The 20,024-nt window shown below is 40.3% G+C and overlaps 1 protein-coding gene across 13 annotated transcripts in view; it reads right to left on the bottom strand.

Moving 5' to 3' along the window:
- Nucleotides 1-8,932: 8,932 nt before the first annotated feature.
- The window catches only part of YAP1 (Yes1 associated transcriptional regulator), a 125,638-nt gene continuing 114,546 nt past the window's right edge, over nucleotides 8,933-20,024 (bottom strand). For all 13 annotated transcript variants that reach the window (XM_015115542.3, XM_015115545.3, XM_015115544.3 and 10 more), the window contains 3 exons: nucleotides 18,611-18,741; nucleotides 14,755-14,867; nucleotides 8,933-12,648 (listed from right to left, as the gene is read on the bottom strand). In XM_015115542.3, the coding sequence (XP_014971028.1) occupies nucleotides 12,410-12,648; nucleotides 14,755-14,867; nucleotides 18,611-18,741 (483 nt within the window). In that variant the 3' untranslated portion in view covers nucleotides 8,933-12,409. The remainder of the gene's footprint in view (nucleotides 12,649-14,754; nucleotides 14,868-18,610; nucleotides 18,742-20,024) is intronic.

The following is a 20,024-nucleotide window of genomic DNA, read 5'->3' as shown; positions in this document are numbered from 1 at the left end:
GGGCAGGGATTTGTATTTTATCCACAGACAGATAGGTTATAATGGGATTCGTCCTGCATTTAAAAATAGTGACATGGGCCGGGCGCGGTGGCTCAAGCCTGTAATCCCAGCACTTTGGGAGGCCGAGACGGGCGGATCACGAGGTCAGGAGATCGAGACCATCCTGGCTAACACGGTGAAACCCCGTCTCTACTAAAAAATACAAAAAAAAACTAGCCGGGCGTGGTGGCGGTGCCTGTAGTCCCAGCTACTCGGGAGGCTGAGGCAGGAGAATGGCGAGAACCCGGGAGGCGGAGCTTGCAGTGAGCTGAGATCCGGCCACCGCACTCCAGCCTGGGCGGCAGAGCAAGACTCCGTCTCAAAAAAAAAAAATAATAAAATAAAATAAAAAATAAAAAATAAAAATAGTGACATGACCAACCATTTAAATCCATGTTTTGTATTTGGGACGGTTGCATGTTTTGTTTTGGTTTCTTTCATTTTGCTGATTTTTTTTTTTTTTTTTGAAACGGAGTCTCGCTCTGTCACCCAGGCTGGAGTGCAGTGGCATTATCTTGGCTCACTGCAAGCTCTGCCTCCTGGGTACAAGTGATTCTCGTGCCTCAGCCTCCTGAGTAGCTGGGATTACAGGTGCACGCCACCACGCCTGGCTAATTTTTGTATTTTTAGTAGAGATGGGGTTTCACCATGTTGGTCAGGCTGGTCTCGAACTCCTGACCTTGTGATCCACCCGCCTCAACCTCCCAAAGTGCTAGGATTACAGGCGTGAGCCACCGGCCATGCTCTTGATTTTAAAGGGGTTGTGGACTGGTCTTGTTTTTGTGTTGTGTTAGAGTTTAATGAGATCAAACACACTCTAGAGTTGCCCATTAAGTTCACCATCTAAATCAATTGTCCTTTATGGTAACACAGGATTCACGGAGCAGCAACCTCTTTTTGGATCAGGCAGCAACCTTTATTTGTGTTATGCACTTCACCAACATGTTTTTGTCTGGTATATTTCCCCGATCCCACTCTTCTGTTGTTTTACAGTACTTCTTGTCCTTCTCTCCCACACCTAGGCAGTTCCAAGCCTGAATCTTTTCTCTCCCACCGCCACAACCACCATCTCCTCACCTCTGCACTGCCACTGTAGTTTCCAGTTGGCCCCACCATGCTCGCCCCCTCCCTCTAGTTCACGTCACACAGCAGCTAGAAACATCTTTTGAACATACTCACGTGACCACGTCATTTCCCTACTTAACACTCTTCAAGGACTGCCCATTGCTGGTACTGGTGACTCAGCAACACTCCAGGACACTGAGTTCCTGTGCCCATTGCGTCTCCTCCTGCAGGCAGGGGGTCTTGGAGATATTCTAGAACAACACATCTTGACATGGCAGCCGCCCTCTTCGACAGAATTCTACTGGTGAGCCTGGTCTTTCTGCTGCCACTGGTATCTAGTAACCACACCAGAGCAGGGTTTGACTGAAGAAGTGTCGCTTGCTCACACTGGCTCACGATGTCTGCACACCAACCGCACATCACTGCCGTGCAAACAACCCACCTCTACTCCTGGGCAGTGAAGGGTTGAGTGAACCTTTGCATTAGCACATATAGGATCCTGCTAATCCTTGTTGGCATGGCTACCCAAAACACATTTTGGACTCTGTGAACTTATGCTTTTATTTTCTGACCACTGGAATGTGCATTTTCCCCCAATGATCATGATACTTTTAATTGCTTGAGGTCTGTTTTCCCACTAGACCATAAGAACACACTTTTTTGGCATTGCGTTTCCAGGCCTAGCCCAATGCTTGGCATGTAGTGGGTGCTCAAGTGTTTATTGAAAGCACCTAGCAAACAGTGACAGATATGACTAAACAGAAAATCTAGACTGGCCAAAGCATTTCCCTTTTCTGACTTCAGTTTTGTTCAGGCCTTTCAGTTGATCCATTCCTATTCAATGACCCCTAAATGGGTTTGCCATCTTTGGCTTTTGAGTAGCTGCTCTTGATAACCTCATGAATTTAGATCTTCCATAGTTTTTCTTTAGGTAAGTTTCACAAGTCAGGAATCTGCTCAGACGGCAGCTTCCCTAATTTTTATCTCTGTACAATAAATTGCACAAAATTATTTCCATTCTGCCAGATGTGGTGGTTCACGCCTGTAATCCCTGCACTTTGGGAGGCCGAGGCGAGTGGATTGCTTGGGCCCAGGAATTTGAGACCAGCCTGGGCAATGTGGTGAGACCCCATCTCTAAAAAAAAAAAAAATTAGCCAGGTGTGGTGGTGCATGCCTTTAGTGCCATCTACTCGGAGACTGACGCAGGAGGATCAATTGAGCCTGGGAGATTGAGGCTGCAGCAAGCTGTGACCATGCCACTGCACTCCAGCCTGGGCAACAGCAAGAGACTGTTTTAAAAATGAAAACAAAGTTATTTCCATTCTACAGAACCTACCACATGGGTAGATGAATTATACTATTGGGGAAACTGATTCAGTCATCTTTGAAATCATCACCTCTCCTCCTGTCTTCCATTTGCCAGTTAGAAAACCCAAAACAGATCCACAGTATTATGGGAGCAAATCATAGGTACTCTGAGTTCACTGTTAATGTCTGGAAAGGTATGTGCAGCTATCTGTGTTTTTTCTCTACTTGTGTGTTCAGCCCATTTTTGTTACCCTTTGGGTAAGTTCAATCATAATTTCTTCAAACTGTGATGTAATAGCCTGGACTTGAAATAATTTTTGCTATTATTGTCCTCTAGTTTGACAGACCTTCAAAGGCCTTCATTCTCATTGGATATTCAGAGTTCTCACTCTGGAATTCAAGCAATAGGCAGCACATGGTGGTAATAGGTCAGAATCTGGAGCCAGATTCTTGAAATCCCCTACTCAGATATGTGACCTCTATGTAAGTTTTAAAAAAATGTGTATTATCTTTTAACCAGCAAAACTAGGATACTACCAACCTTATTGTTGTGGGGATTAAATGAGTTAATAAGAAAGTGCTTGGGAAAGTGCCTGGCATATAATGGGCACTTGAGACATTAATTATCATTACCTGGTTCTGGTCTGCCAAGAATGTAAACCCCACGAGGGCAGGAATTTTTGTCTGTTTTGTTGCTTACTGTATTCCCAGGGCCTAGAACAGTTCCAGGCACATATTAGATACTCAAATTATTTGTTGAATGAGTTAATCCATTATATATTTATAGCTCAGCCAAACTATAATACTCCCTGATATGGTTTGGCTCTGTGTCCCCACCCAAATCTCATCTTGAATTGTAATCCCTATGTGTTGAAGGAGGGCCCTGGTGGGAGGTGTTTAAATCATGGGGGCAATTTCCCCCATGCTATTCTCATGATAGTGAGGGAGTTCTCACGAGACCTGATGGTTTTAAAAGTGGCAGTTTCCCCTGCACTCTCTCCTGCTGCCATGTAAGATGTACCTTGCTTCCCCTTCACCTTCTGCCATAATTGTAAGTTTCCAATTCCAGAGGCCTCCCCAGTCATGCAGAACTGAGAGTCAATTAAACCTCTTTTGCTTGGGAATTACCGGTCACAGGTAGTATCTGTATAGCAGTGTGAGAATGGATTAATACACTCCTCCTTCCTCCGAATATTCTTAGTTTTCCTTACCTAGTGCTTTCTCTGTCACTGACCACTTCTGTTGGGTTAGTCATAACCACTCAATGCCCAGCTTAAATAGAACCCGTACAAGGTCTTTCCCTGATCATCCTAGGAGGAAGTAATCTTCCCACAGACTATGCTCTCTCAGTACATTGTGTGAACTAACTTCAGCACTTAACAGTCTTACCTTTACTCTCGGTAAGCTCCCTGAGTAAGTTACCATGCCACTTATTACTCAAGCTGGAATATTTTCCAAGTGTGCTTGTTGAGCAAATGTACATGATTTTTTAAAATGGATGGAAGATCTAACGTATTAGAGCATTGTCTTATTGTGGCAATTTTCCCAGGATTCCCTCTGTGTGGAGAGCAAAGTCCTGCCTGCAGTGGGGCCAGAGGTAGGGAAGCTCATAACTGAGAAGACAATTTTGAGCCCCAGGGAATAGGGTTAGCCTTGAATACAGAAAGTGTTTTCCAGTTATGGGCTAACCCCTCAACTTCTAGTCATCTCACAGCCATAACGTGGGATGTGAACCTAGGTTTGAGGCACACAATTAGGTTGTAATAATTATGTCTTATTTGATCTTGGTATGATCAAACAAGGAGGTCATATGTGGGAGCATCTCAATAATTACAGAATATTAAAATACTGAAAAATAGCGTAGATATAAAATTGAAGAGGGTGTGCATCTTAATGACAGAACAAAACAGAGCCTTATGTACTTGTGCAGACGCCCTGGGTAGACCTACTCAAGTTTAAAGGACTATTTTGAATTATTCACTAATACTATGTCTTTAAACAAGATGATATTGAGAGGTCATAGTGATTTTAAAATACAGTATCACTTTTAACGAATGTTAATAGTTTACCAGTTGCTCTTGTAACACTTTGATCTTCTTTATCAGTGTCTGAGGTAGTGTAAATTGTAATACGTTCACTTTACCCATGATGGAGAAAAAGTCTGAGAGATTATTGCTAATCCCACCGTAAGTGATGGCAGTGGGACATCAACTTAATTGGAATAATCTGCCTTTCAAATATGTCATATTGACCAGGATAGAACAACAGAACTATGAGAACACTGGAGATGTTCAGGTATTGAGAATTTTTCTTCAGTGACTTTGGAAGACTGATAGGGATTTGGTCAAAGTTTTAGCTCCAATCAGTGTAAAATTTCCTCAACATCCTGAATTTGGGGTCGGGTTTGCCACTGCATTCCACATAAAGATGTGGCCTCGAAGGTGAGCTGTGAGTTAGCTGTTAAACACCCCTCACCCCCATCCCCGCCCGCTGCCCCTCAATGAAGCATCAGCTGTTTTCTGAATGAACGCTAAATGGGCTTACGCTGGTTTTCTGAAACTCCCATAGCAGAATTCCTTTGGCCTAGAATATAGAAAAGCTATGCTGTCTTTCAATGGTTTGGACTGTAAAAGAACAACTCAATCTCAAATCCACATTCTCCGCTGGGCAGTCCCATTTGGGATTATTTTTTACAGGGCTCAAGAGACTAGTGCTCAGAGACAAAACACCTCAGCACATGGCCTCCCTTTGGAAGATAATGCACATGTGGTTTTCGTGGTGTGACTTCAGATTACCTCAGTCTGGCTGCCCCTGAATATGAGTCATTGTATCTCTCAAAAAATCTAAGGTCTTAGTTCATGGTCATTCAAGTGATCAGTCTTACCTAGTTGTGATCCTAGATTCATTTAGATTCCGCTGGGCTACCCCCCATGAGGTAGATGCCTCTGCTGAACTCTGGCTGCAGATGTGCTTATCTCCTCTTCCCTTTTTCTTTCCTGAGAGTCTCGCTCTATTGCCCAGGCTGGAATGCAGTGGTGCGATCTCAGCTCCCTGCAACCTCCGCCTCCTGGTTTCAAGCAATTCTCCCTGCCTCAGTTGCTAGGATTACAGATGCCCGCCACTGCGGCCAGCTAATTTTTGTATTTTTAGTACATATGGGGTTTCACCATGTTGGCCAGGCTGGTCTTGAACTCTTGACCTCAGGTAATCTCCCTGCCTTGGCCTCCCAAAGTGCTGGGATTACAGGCGTGAGCCACCACGCCCGGCCTTATCTCTTATTCAGTAGAAAAAAGTGCCAAATACAAGTTTCTGGGAGGTTCCCTGAAGGAGGAGAAAGTGTCTTTAGCTAGGTTTCCCAACGACTGCATCACTACTGAAGCTGAGTTTCGAGTAGCTGGCTTCAGTAGCTCTTGGAGATAGCATTGAAACACAGATTTTCCCTCGGATTCTGCCATTTAATCCAGATCCTTGAGAAAATTAGTTTCTCTTTAACTTGCCACATATGCCATCATTTTAATTGTGTAAATCCACTGTAACATAAAAACCTGATTTGAAACAGAACAAATGCTTTAAAAGGAACTGAGATGCGGGACCCGGCATGGTGGCCCAGGCCTGTAATCCCAGCAGGCGATTGGAAGGCTGAGGTGGGCGGATTACTTGAGCTCAGGAGTTCCAGACCAGCCTGGATAACATGGTGAAACCCTGTGTCTCTACAAAAAATACAAAAATTAGCTGGGTGGGTGCCGCAAGCTACTTGGGAGGCTGAGGCATGGGAACTGCTTGAGCCCAGAAGGTGGAGGTTGCTGTGAGCTGAGATTGCACCACTGCACTCCAGCCTGGGTGACACAGCGAGACCCCGTCTCAAAAAAAAAAAAAAAAAGGGGGGGGGGGAACTGAGATGTGGCTTCTAATAATATCCCAAATAAAATTACACCCAAAAGGTGAAGTTTACCTCATATTTTATATAGATTCTATGAAGGTCATGGGAACTATAATTTCACACAAAAAAATATACCTGGGACAAGACATAAGGAAACATGGGGAAAGGTATGTCACAACCCTAAGGTTTTTTTAAAAAGTTTCTTTTACAAAAAAATCAAGCCTTATCCACTAACTTGAGTGCAAACCAATACCAATTGCGCAAAGTTACAGTACCTCTAGTTCTTGTTTCTTTTTTTTATTTTAACAGTTAAACAGTTTGCTTCTAAGTTAGACTAGCTGTTCAAAAATTTTATAGAAGTAGATTCTTTGCTAAGAGGTCTCCAAATAATTGCTTTCAGTGGGAAAGATACTAGGTTTTTTGTTTCTAACAGGATCATAGCAGCTTGTAAGTCAGGTCACTTTGGGGGTTTTGTTTTTTGTTAAAAGATGGCAGATTTTAATTCAGAATACCTTTTCAGTATCATTTTGTTTCGCTAATGTCTTGATTCTGCAAATGTTTTCATTCGTGGCAGTATTAAGGCTACGTTTATGGTTAAGAAATGATCCATTTTACCTATGTCAGAGCTTTTTGTATTCAATGTAGCAAAACATATTCCATGTGTGACTTGGAAAAACTGTAGTATTAAATGTCACAGACTTCTCATCTGAATTTTAATTTAGTAGTTAAGCTTTAAATCAGAAAAGATTGTTTATCACAAGGTTCTCATGGCTAAAAAAGAGTAAGTGTCAACAGTTTAAAGTGGAACAGGGATGACATGGCAGACATCCTGCCAGAGCTACTGTTGATTCCAACAGCATTAGCACATGTGGAACCCCAGAGCCAGGAATTTACCCGCAATAAAGCCAGGTTTTCAGTCAGTAAAACTGATGATTGCAGAAGCAGAGAGTCTGACTGCCACTAGAGAAGGTAAGAAAACATCATCGGCTCCTTGGGGCTGCCTTTCTTTTGTAACCTCAGCTGTCAAGAAATGGAAATCAGGGTTGGGGATTAAACAAAACCCACCAGTCTACTGATCACTTCTGCAGTAGTCACCTAGGTTTCCTTTTATTACTAGTTATTGCTCTTTTTCTTCCTCCCTCTGGAAGACTATTTTCTTGCTTATTGCAGCTGAGCAATTCACTTACTGAGCCTGTTGAACTTTAATTTGGGGTCTAAGAAAAACATTATGTAAATCAGGTTTTAAGTATGACTATTATACTTCTCAAGTATCTGGAATGTTCCTCCTCATTCTCGTTAGAGGCTATTCCCAAATCTAAATACATTCTTCTGAGTATTCTGTTAGACTCAGAGTTAACTAAAGACAATTCTGGTTCAGAGATCCAAAATGAAGGCAGATTCACACTACTGGGCTTCACACCATCCGACAAAAAGTTGGAGCAACAAGCACAATGCCTACAGACACAAGGTATGGTTTCGAGCCAAGATGTACCACCACTGTATTTGAACTACAACAAGGAAATAATTTCAAGCTACACGAAATTAGTGTTCTAACATAAAGAAATTATATATTGTAAAATATGAATCATTTTCAGATTTGCCTCACCAAAACAGATGTGTCAATAACTGAAGCTATTATACATACAACACAGATATCAATTTTTTTTTTTTTTTTGAGATGGAGTCTCGCTGTGTCACCCAGACTGGAGTGCAGTGGCATGATCTTGGCTTACTGTAGCCCCTGCGCCTCAGGGGTTCAAGTGATCCTCCCGCCTCAGCCTCTCAAGTAGCTGGGATTCCAAGCGTGCATCACCATGCCCAGCTAATTTTTGTACTTTTAGTACAGATGGGGTTTCCCCAGGTTGACCAGGCTGGTGTCGAACTCCTGACCTCAAGTGATCCGCCCGCCTCAGCCTCCCACAATGCTGAAACTACAGGCGTGAGCAACCACGCCCAGCCATCTTTAAAGATATTCAAATCTACTTCTTATTGAAAGGTCAGGACCCACCACTTCAATTTGTAAATGTTTTTATTTATAAGCCAATAAGTAATGCTTTTTACTAATATATATATTCTCTCATGACCTCCAAAATAGAACAGAATATATATATATATATATACTCAGCCTCCTGAGTAGCTGGGTTTACACACACGTGGCACCACGCCCGGCTAATTTCGTATTTTTAGTAGAGACGGGGTTTCTCCATGTTGGTCAGGCTGGTCTTGAACTCCCAACCTCAGGTGATCTGCCTGCCTGGCCTGAGAGAATATATTAAATAAGTAAAACCAAAGGCCATTCTGAAAGACAGTGCTGTCTTCTTACGTTTTCAGTTTCCTCTGTGCTGTCACATGTAGTGAAGTCATTTAAGAATGAAGCAGACACAATTCTGCTTAGACACTACCATTGATGAGGATGGTGTATGTGAAGAACACAAAGTTTAAAAAATTGTATATATCCATACTTCAAAAGCTCCAAATGCCAAGCCTAACTTAAAGCAAAACGAACCTTAAGTTTAACCTGTCTTCCTCTGATCACCTTTTATTTCCAGTTCTTGTTCTATTCGAAGACCATTAAGAAGTAAAAAAAAAAAAAAAAAAAAAAAAAAGTTTTAAGTATTGTTAAAAACAACAAAGAAGAGTTTAAGGAAAGAATATATTTGAACCACATAAACAAATAAAAAGGTATTACATAAGAAAAAATAATGTAACAATTTATGTAAGTACCTAACATATGAGCATGCTCTTACATCTAAAACAAAAAATAAAAAGGTAACATTGGTACTATATATATATATTTGACAAGTGTGCATTAAAGAATTCTCTAATATAAAACATTTAAAATGTGGAGAATACTTTTTCAAGATACAGAAAACAATTGTTATGATAGGCACACCCACAATTCTTATAAAAACATGCTTGCAAGGATAAAATCCACCTGAGCACTCATTTCTCAGATGTACCAACGCTATAAAATTGTTAAGCACTGAATATTGCCACCCACTTTTGCAATGTTTGAGTTTCAACACTGATTGATATGAATTCTGAATTACACAATTACTGTTATTTTTCAGTCTTTCTGCCATGTTCCATATAGAAGGCATGTATTTAATATGAATACTTAAAACAGCAACATTATTTGTAGCAAAGTCACTTCCCTGTGTTCATTTTTCCTTTAAAGGCACTATATTTAGAAAATAGTTATTACAACAAATAGTGCTTTGGAAGATCTGAAACTCCAAATCAATGTGCTCCATCAACCATAAGTAGATCTAAGAAGCCCTGACTGAAAAGAACACAAATGTAAAAAGCTGATAAATTTAAAGATTATAAAATTGGTTTATTGTAAAAGCAATTCAAGAATACCCAGTTAAAATCTTATCCCAATGCTACCCAATACAACCAAGAAGCAGTTAAGCACTTTTACATTAGGAACAAGGACATAAAACAAGAGACCACATCAAGGCTATGATTCAAACTCAAAAAGGGAAAGGACTCTTAGGTCTCCTTCAGGTCAGTACAGAGGGCATCATAAGATCAAAGCACTGTGCCAGGTATCACAGTACTGCTACAACACTGAGGTATAACTGGGCAAATCAAAGTCGAGGGGAAATGAAGACCTCCATATTATTGTGTTGTGGGTGTACTTAAGTGATTGAAATTCTAGGAACAGCTGCCTTTAATGGCAGCAAGGTGTGAAGACAAGTCTTTATTAAAGAGAAAGAAGTTTATCAAGTTCTCTATCAAGGTCCCCCCTAAATCTTCACAACCCCCCAAACTTTCCCACCCTCCCCCTAAGCTAAAGCTACTCTGCTGATACATAAGATATAATCTTAATTTGTGGCTACTGGCAAATTATAGGCACTCCTTCCAAGTAGCTTTGATCTTCTGCACATTAAAAAAAATCCCAACAACATGCTATATAATTCATATACCCAATTTTGCATTCTAGGTAGAATTTCATTACTACTCTAAAACTCCATCTGCAGTCGCCATTTCCCCCCAGACTTAATGCAAGATTTAATCTTTCTGCTGTTTTCTTAATAAAAGCCTTAGAGTCAATTATTATCAGTGATCAACCTATGAACTATTATATACAACACAGTGATTGCATTTTTTTTGAGCACTGAAAGTACTTAAAATAAAACTTCTTACTTCCAACTTTTACACTCCTCCAAACTGAAGGGCCAAAATACTTAGATTTTGTAATTGGGGGGGAAAAATCTATCTTCCCAAGCTGAGGCTTTTCATAGCAGCTTTTGCCAGGAGAAGAGATTTTATGCCTGTTATAAACCCTTGAAAATAAGGGCTTATTCTAGAAACATTGAAAGACCCTTAAAACATAGAGGTGCTAGCTGGTGCCACTTTAATTCACAACCAACTATTACTTCATAGCTTATACTGAAGAGTTAATTCATGCTCATTTTGTTCCTTTAAAAAATACTCTTTGGAAACCATTATTACTCCTGTAGACACATACTCTAGTTACATCATCTCTTCCTGTAAAAATAAAGGTATAATCATGATTATCTCTATTTCTTTGCTAAATTCAACTACCAATATACATTTATTAATCTGATCACTTTTCCAGCTAACTCATGACTTTATAATTCTATCCAGGGTCAATTTTCAGCATAGAAGTAGGAGCAAGTCTTATAAGTAAGAACAATTTTGAAGGCAATATTTTAATCTAGTCGTTAATGTGTTCATTACAAATGAGAACTACAAACTAGAATTTACTTCCAAAACTAAGGTAAAGGTAAACTTCCAAAGCTAAATGAAGGTAAACCACTATAAAGCTTATTTCTGTCATGCACATTATGAACCTACTCAGTGATTTCCAACAGAGACTTAAAAATTAGTCCAAGGGAGTCAATTAGTCCAAGGGAGTCCAAGGGTTAAAATAAAGCCATTTCTGGTTTGCTGCTTTCCAATTCATCAGATATCTATCGTATGTCCAGAGGGCATGGAGCACTCCCCTAGAACTATCCATAGTAATAACTCTTTCTAGAACACTAAACTACTTCAAACATCTGCAGACTGCCCCAACCAGATTTAAACTACCAGTGAAATATAAACTACTAGTCACGTATTCTAAATGCATACAAAGCGCTACCATTTTAAAAATTAACTGGAAAGTAGGGAAACCTAAAAAAAGGATACATTCCACTACCACACTATTATAAATGTTACGTTTGGGTGTGTGTATGTATATAAAAGAGAGAGCAGATAATCAAGATTTAAATAAGGTGGTAAAAAAACCAGGAAATGAAGATTTTACCAAAACAACTATAATAACCGTCCCAAGCTACAACTATGAACAGATTCACTAATATGGTCATTTGCCTAGGTTCCGACAAAACCAACCAATCAACACCCCCCACCGCCCCACCAAAAAAAACCCCAACAAAACAAAATGCACACCCACAAAATTATCCACCAAAATCTATACTAGAGTATGTGGCAATAATTAATATATTTCTATGGAAATTGTCTCATGCCTTATAAGCTCCTAAAATAAAATCAAGGTCACTATGTGACTAATGATAGCACTAGGAGGAAAGGAAAATACTGAAAGTAAAACAGGCTTCAGCCTTGGTTTCAGCTATCTCTTCAAATCAGCATTAAGTATTTAATATCAGATAGAACATTTTTGGCTTGTCAGACCAGTAAATCATGTTTTTCCACTGGCCAAAGGCAGCTGAAGAAACAACTGGTGAGCAAACTAAATGCTGTGACATAAAGCATCTGACTTCTAAGTCTGAGTATTTAGTTAAAATGACTGGTGAACATTTAACTGGGCAAAAGGAATGGCATCCATCATCCAAACAGGCTCACTTCCCCCAGCCCCCAAAATGAACAGTAGTTATAATAGCAAAAGAAACAAAAAGTTTTTTTCTTTTTTTTGATTCTTTAGAGCCAACTGTGAAAGAGGTCAGCAATATATTAACAGCAGCAATGGACAAGGAAGAGCAAAATAGAGGATTAAAGTATCTTGCTGGACGTTTGTTCATCTTTTTCTGTATTAGCCAGAAAATTGCAACTGGCTTATGGAAATTTCAGGTGCGTATGTCTCCTTAGATCCTTCACAGATTTAGAATTCAGTCTGCCTGAGGGCTCTATAACCATGTAAGAAAGCTTTCTTTATCTAGCTTGGTGGCAGCCAAAACAGACTCCATGTCATTAAGGATGTCAGAACTCAAAGCTTCCTGCAGACTTGGCATCAACTCCTCTCCTTCTATGTTCATTCCATCTCCTTCCAGTGTTCCAAGGTCCACATTTGTCCCAGGAATGGCTTCAAGGTAGTCTGGGAAACGGTTCTGCTGTGAGGGCAGGGTGCTTTGGTTGATAGTATCACCTAGTGGAAACACACACAGAGAGATAACAAAGTCCTTTTTGAAAAGCTAACATCAGGGCTGTATCATATGAGCATACAGAAATGCACAGGGAAAGAAAAGCGCTCCTGACTGACCTAAACTGATACCTAGAATTTATATCAGGTCAAACAACTCACAGGTAACAAGATAACAATGCCGAGTTTACTTTTGCTTCAACATTTGTTCAGATATCCAATAACAGCTCGATTGCTATTATGTGCTGAGCACTAAAGGGAGTCATTAAAAAAATAAAAAAGTCCTTGAAAAATTATATGCAGCAGGGGGAGAAAGAACAAGAACACAACACAACAGCATCACTACCCTGTCTTCCAGATAAGCACCACCATAATAAGACTAAACATAAAAACGAGTGGTATAGAACTTCCTTGGTCTTAAAAACACTTTGGGAAACATTAAAATAAAAGGACTGCATGAATACTTTATTCCACCCTTATGCACCTTCATAACAGCAAAACAAGCTTCCCAGAGGGCTTTGAAGAAATACATCTTCTTAGCCTTGCTTCTAGGTTTCCCAAACTTACTCCGCCACAGAGCCTTTTTTGCATATGACAACATTAACATTCCTCAGAGCTTCAATAGAACATACTTTCAGAAAAACTAATATAAATCATTAAGTGCTATAGGGATCTAGAGAAGAGAGAAATACAGATTAGAGAAGTAAAAGTGTGTGTGAAATGGGTTTGAAGTGGCTCCTAAGGATGATTTAAAATCTAGGTAAGCAGAGAGGAGGGGGTAGTGTGGATTCTAGAAAGCATCAAAGCCAGGAGCTGGATGAGTACAGGCACAAAAGCCTTGCTAAACACTTTCAGAAGAGAAGCAGTTAGCGAAAGAGCTGGTAGCTAAAGAACAGCTTCATTTCCCTGCCAATTCATGCAGTCTGGCAGTTGTCAAGTTTAAGGCAATGGTTGCCAGGTAAGCCACAGGAGAAATGCTTCCTTAATTATCCCTGTGAGGCAGGTATTTCTTAGCTCCTGCAAGACCCCTGTAACTATTCCTTTTTTTTTTTTTGAGACAGAGTCTTGCTCCGTCACCCAGGCTGGAGTGCAGTGGTGTGATCTCGGCTCACTGCAACCTCCGCCTCCTGGGTTCAAATGATTCTCCTTCCTCAGTCTCCTGAGTAGCTGGGATTACAGGCGCACACCACCACACATGGCTAATTTATGTATTTTTAGTAGAGACAGGGTTTCACCATGTTGGCCAGACTGGTCTTGAACTCCTGACCTCAGGTGATCTGGCCACCTCGGCCTCCCAAAGTGCTGGGATTACAGGTGTAAGCCACCACACCTGGCCTTCTGCAACTATTCTAATAAAGTAAGTGGGCCCCACCTCCTAGTCTTTCCCATCTGGTTTCCTGAGCCCCGTAACACCTAAGGTGGACCAAAAACTCTTAAGAGAAAAGATGAAAACAAACACTGAATAACATGTAGACATTTCTCAAAATTAAGGACACAAATCCATAATAAGGAGAGAGATGTTCTAACGGGCACTTGTTTGTCTTGCCAATTAAGATCAACATGCTAATGTAAGTCATGCTGCCAGAGTTTTATTCAAATAGAGCTAATATATCCAATTTATGATTTTTTTTTTTTTTTTTTTTGAGAACGGGTCTCATTCTGTCACCCAAACTGGATGGAGTGTAGTGGTGTGATCACCAGGGCTCAATCCATCCTCCCACCTCAGCCTCCTGAGTAGCTGGGACCACAGGCACGTACCACAACACCTGGCTTATTTTTGTATTTTTTTGTAGAGATGGGGTTTCACCATGTTGCCCAGACTGGTCTTGAACTCCTGGGCTCAAGAAATACGCCTACTTTGGCCTCCCAAAATGCTGAGGTTACAGGCATGAGTCACCGCACCCGGCCAATTCATGATACATATTTTTTTAAACTAGGAAAATACCAGTTACAAATCACCATATAGAGACAAAGCAGGCTCAATTTAATTCGAATTTACAGGATTTTAATTGGTTTTCTTCTGAATAATCTTTGCTTACAATACCTTATTAGACCTGGTGATAACATATCCGACTGTAAGTCAGGCTACTAAGAGGAATAAAGAATACCAACCTGTATCCATCTCATCAACGCTGTTCAGGAAGTCATCTGGGGTGCGAGGGACACTGTAGCTGCTCATGCTTAGTCCACTGTCTGTACTCTCATCGCGAGAGTGATAGGTGCCACTACAAAAACATGACAGTTAAAGACCAACACAAAAAATTTTAAAAATCAATTCAAGGTAAAAATAAACACCTGCTGAGTACCAACATAATTCTCAAAGAGGGTTAGTGAAAATTCCTGCTCTGCAATGTCTGAAACAAGCCCCTCCCTCAGGGCCGTAGACAGGGCTTGTGCTATGAAGTGAAATAGACAAGTTAATCCTAATTGAAGCTAGCAGCCCTAAAGAGCCAAGATTTCTCCTAAGGTTCTGTGCTTGATGACAATAAGGGACAAAAAAAGGTACCCCCAGTTAGTTTTCCTGGCTGGCAGACAATTCTCTGCATGAGTATTCTCCTCTCTGTAATACTATTTGAATCTGGAGGTGGGGAGGAACCCACACAACTTACTTGTCCCAAGGTCTCAATTCTCCAGGTGGTGGTGGCACAGACAGAGAGGTCAAAACACAAACTCCAGGTGGGCGAGGAGACAGGTCTGCACTAGATTCAAGTTAAATTCCTAGCTCTTGTGCAGAGAACATAAGCCAAGGAAAAATCAACCCCAAATAAACCACCAGAATTCCTTTTAGGACTGAACCAAAATAGATGAGTCACTGCTGATAAGATAAGAATACTCATGGCTTGATCTCCTTGCTTCTGTGTTTGGGCGGGGGAGGAAAAACCCTCAAACACTTTAGTACGAAAGGAAACGGGAGATCATATAGCTCCAGTTAAAGAAAGAGCAAGACAAAAAACTGCAAGGCACATCCCTTGAAAATAAAATGACCCGACACAGATTTTCACTTTAGACTAAGCAAGGTTTCCCAGATTTACATTCATGTATGGTAAATATCCATTACTCTGATAAATAGAACACTCTCCTAAGCTGGTAGCATCTAGACATCAGCGGGCATTCACTGAGGTCTACTAACTCTAGAAAATTCTCAGTTCTACTAACTCTAGAAAATCTTGGAGAAAAGCATAAAATCAAGGCAGCTGTTATTCTTCAATGGTCTGTGTACATGTGTGAACTTTAACTTTCTCTATAGATTGTACATTTAAAAGCAGCTATTTAACTTACATAAAAGTTAAAAAATAAAAACAAGTTTAACAATTGCTCAAGGCTACAAGCTCAGTCAGTACCCCAACTGCCTTCCCTAAATGATGCAATGCGTTTGCCTTGTTCTTTCTCTCCCCTCATTCTATATACTGCAATCACTGGTTTACTCTAATGCTTCTGCCAGATTTTGCCAATGCTCAAAAGCTTCACACAGATCCAAGAAAACACATACTTGCCTCTGAGACCACTGATATACAATGCAGCCATGGATGAGAAGGCCTCAGTATTTGGCTTGTTTGTATTTTGCGTGCCCTGATCTGGGACAAGAGCCTGGTCCTAGTCATCACTCTATTCGGCTGCTAAGCATGGGACGCACATCAGACATTTTAGTCTATTACTGAATAGCTGAACTTACAGAGTTGTGCAGAGTTCATTCCAAACCACAGGGGAAGCACATGGGCATTCCTGAGAACAGAGTTTACAGGGCCATTTTCCTGGCGAGGAACTGCTCCCTGCAGAACCTCACCTCCTACAGGCCCCACTCATTCAATAAACATTCACTGAGCATCTGCTACTACATGACAGGCATTAAACTAGGCTTTGAGGATAACGAGGTTAACCACCACCACCACCTACAAACAATGTTTTGTGAGAGACTCACAACTTCAAGGAGGGAAATGAACAAATATACTACTGAATCATATACAGGGGCTATATGAACTATGTAGGCACAGTACTTTCACAACAAACAAGGAGCTTGAAAGTAAAGGGTAAAGGTTTCATGGAGGGGGACATCTGAGTGAGCTTTGAGGGATCTCAAAAGTAAAAGGGAGATAAGGGAAGTTTGCGTTACTACTAAGAGTCAATGCCATGGCAAGTTGGGGGAAAAAGTATTTAGAGCTTAAGGAATATATATAAATCAAATAGTAAACAAGAGAAAAACCATCAAGAGGTTTTTTTTTTGTTTGTCTTTTTGTTTTTGAGACGAAGTTTCACTCTTGTTGCCCAGGCTGGAGTGCAATGGCATGATCTTGGCTCACCGCAACCTCCGCCTCCTGAATTCAAGCGATTCTCCTGCCTCAGCCTCCCGAGTAGCTGGGATGATAGGCATGTGTGACCACGCCCAGCTAATTTTGTATTTTTAGTAAAGACGGGGTTTCACCATGTTGGTCAGGCTGGTCTCGAACTCCTTACCCCAGGTGATGGTCCACCCGCCTCGGCCTCCCAAAGCGCTGGGATTACAGGCGTGAGCCACCATAGCCAAGAGTTTTTTTTTTTTTTTTAAAGAACAAAAAAAAGCCAAAGTCAGATGTATGTTATTATTAGAAACTGGGGGTACTGCAGATAATGCATATATAATTCTGCCCTTAGATTAGTAACATTGATTATCTGCCACTCTGATATTCCCAGAAAATAGAATCTCAAATTATAGCCCAGCTCTCATCAAAAGTTTTAAGAAAAAAAACTTCATAAGTGACTGTCAGAAGGATATGCAGCCTATCCATTTTTAAGATGTTCTAATTTTTATCCCTGGGATTAATATAGGTCCTTCAATAAGACAGGAGATGAAATTTTACATGGAGATGAAATTTTCCTTGTTGGAAATAAAGTTTTGAGGCTATGCCTCTCTTAATTAGCCTCAGTTTAAGTCTAGAACTATAATCTTACATAAATACACTTACTTTTAGACAGAAATGTCAGTAGAGTAAATACAAACTTAAAATACATTTTAGGTGGCCTTCAAAATCAAACCTTCCAACTAGGCCACCAGCACTAACCTTAAAAACTGAGTAAATGGTGAATTCTATTGCACTAAATATTTTTAGCAGGGTAAGATATTTTCTCTTGGAATTACTAAGTTTCCAATTTAATTGGTGAGAACTGAAAAGGTGATGCAATAGTTTTCCTAGTGCAAAATACCTTTAGGTGTTTAAGAAAGTGTGTTATTTAAATCGATTAGAAAAGGAATCCAAAGTGCAAAGTATCCCCATATTTTAAAAAGTTTGAAACTCCACAGATATTTTACAACCTAGAAGAATTAATTTTAGTTAAATCTTAATCTTAAATGACTTCCTAGGCAAAGAATATGACCTGTTTCAGCTTACAGACTTCAAAATGGCAGTTTATATAATACTGCAATCTGTCTGAAACCCAGGATTTGTGGTAACTCACTAAGAAGCATCCCTAAGCTATGTTATTTTCAAATACTGCCGTTAATCTTAATGCATTTTTGAAAGAGGCACAACCTTACACTTTATCTCCTTGGACTATAGCCCGTAAGAACATGAGGCCTTACAGTGCTGCTGGGTAAAACATTTTAGGTTGAATAGCTATGTGGAAAATTCCTTCCAGTGATCCTTACAATGCAATCCTAAATAGGTTTAACATGCAATTCATGCCTTTGACATTCACATGTTCCTTCGTGATTCTGTAATTTTAAGTAACTGTTAGTCAACAGTAAAGGCAGAAGCAAACACGTTGTGACTTTGAATAAGTATCCCTTGTACAAGTCTGAACAGCTCACTTCCTCTCACAGGAGACAACTTTTAATCCTCAACTCTGCATGTACTTGCCATTTACAGAGAGATTCATTTACAGCTATGGTTTCTGGCCCACACAGATGTTCCAAATAACTATTACAAGCACTAAGCAGAATGATTTTAAAGCAATGATCCTTTTCAGACATTCATCAGTAGCAACTTTCACTAACCTGTTAAGGAAAGGATCTGAACTATTGGTCGTCATTGTTCTCAATTCCTGAGACATCCCGGGAGAAGACACTGGATTTTGAGTCCCACCATCCTGCTCCAGTGTTGGTAACTGGCTACGCAGTGCTAATTCCTAATTAAAAATAAAGCAAAGCCAAAGAGAATCAATCTACTGATTAACATATTTAATGTTAGGTTTAAAGAAATAAAACGTTCATCAGAGTAACTGTGCAGACAGATTAAAAGCAGATTAAAAACATCTAGTTTAAAGTTAATACATTCCCCAATCAAAATGACCTAATTCTTCTATCCATTTCAAATGACTAAAAATTAAGTTACATATATTTAAAGTCTGTCTAGTTATATTAATCCCCACTCCCCCATATACGTTTTGCTACTTTGTTTTCATTTTGTTATTTTCCTTACTGTGGCAGACACTCCCAAATCCTACTTTGGGTTATTATAGAATGGCAAGTCTGGCCTTTAAAATGTAATTCTTAAAGTTTGTTTTTACTCACCAGCTCTCACATGGTTTTGTGTTTGGAACCCACAGGAAAAAAAAAAAAAAAAAAAAAAAAAAAAAAGTAGGAAGAATAGCATCTGATGATTTTCCTATAAGACACCAATCCTTCCCCAATCCCCCCCCAATCCCCAACACTATTTCACACTTTGCTATTAAATGTCTCATTCTGACTTCAGGTTTTTCTATCCTGAGCTGGATAGAATATGTTCTATTCTCTAGCAGGGAGAGAGGAGGAAAATGAAAAAAAGACATCAGAAGTAAAAACACAAGCCCAGGGCTTCTCCACCACAAACATAATATTTAAAATGGGGTAAAATGTCTTCAGGGACATCCAACAATTTCTCAGCAGGATTCTCCCTGGAAGCCTGAGCAAAGGCCGTGGGCTGCTACTCTGATGGTTCCAGAATGCCTGCCTTCACGGGTTTCCAAACATCCCAGGTTTCAGCCTGTATTTGCCTAGAACCTCAAAAACGGTTCATCTCACTGTGACCCATCCCTAGCACCCTCATTACTACTCTTGTCTTTTTTCTCTATCTGTTCACTGTTTCTTACCCTCCTAAGAATTTTCACTGTGCTTCTCCACCTATTGTAAACATCATCTTTACTTACACCATCAGCTTCCTTTCCCTCTACTTTTTGGGTTTGATTTGGAATACATACAGTTTTTTATCACAAAGGATACTGGCCTAATTCCCTCATCCTTCCACACAGCTTTCTGAGTCAAGTCTGCTCACTAAGGCACAGCCCCACCATCTCCAGCCCTCACCTCCACAATAGCCATGGGGTCCTGAAGTATGGAAAGCTTCTCCTAGCTCTACGCTGCCACTGCTCAGCTACAATTCTCCTGCATGCAAATACCACTTATTTTTCTTTAGGTTTATGCCTTCTGGATA

Source organism: Macaca mulatta, chromosome 14, assembly GCF_049350105.2.
Source record: "Macaca mulatta isolate MMU2019108-1 chromosome 14, T2T-MMU8v2.0, whole genome shotgun sequence".
Taxonomy (NCBI): domain Eukaryota; kingdom Metazoa; phylum Chordata; class Mammalia; order Primates; family Cercopithecidae; genus Macaca; species Macaca mulatta.
This window is presented reverse-complemented; position numbering and strand designations above follow the sequence as displayed.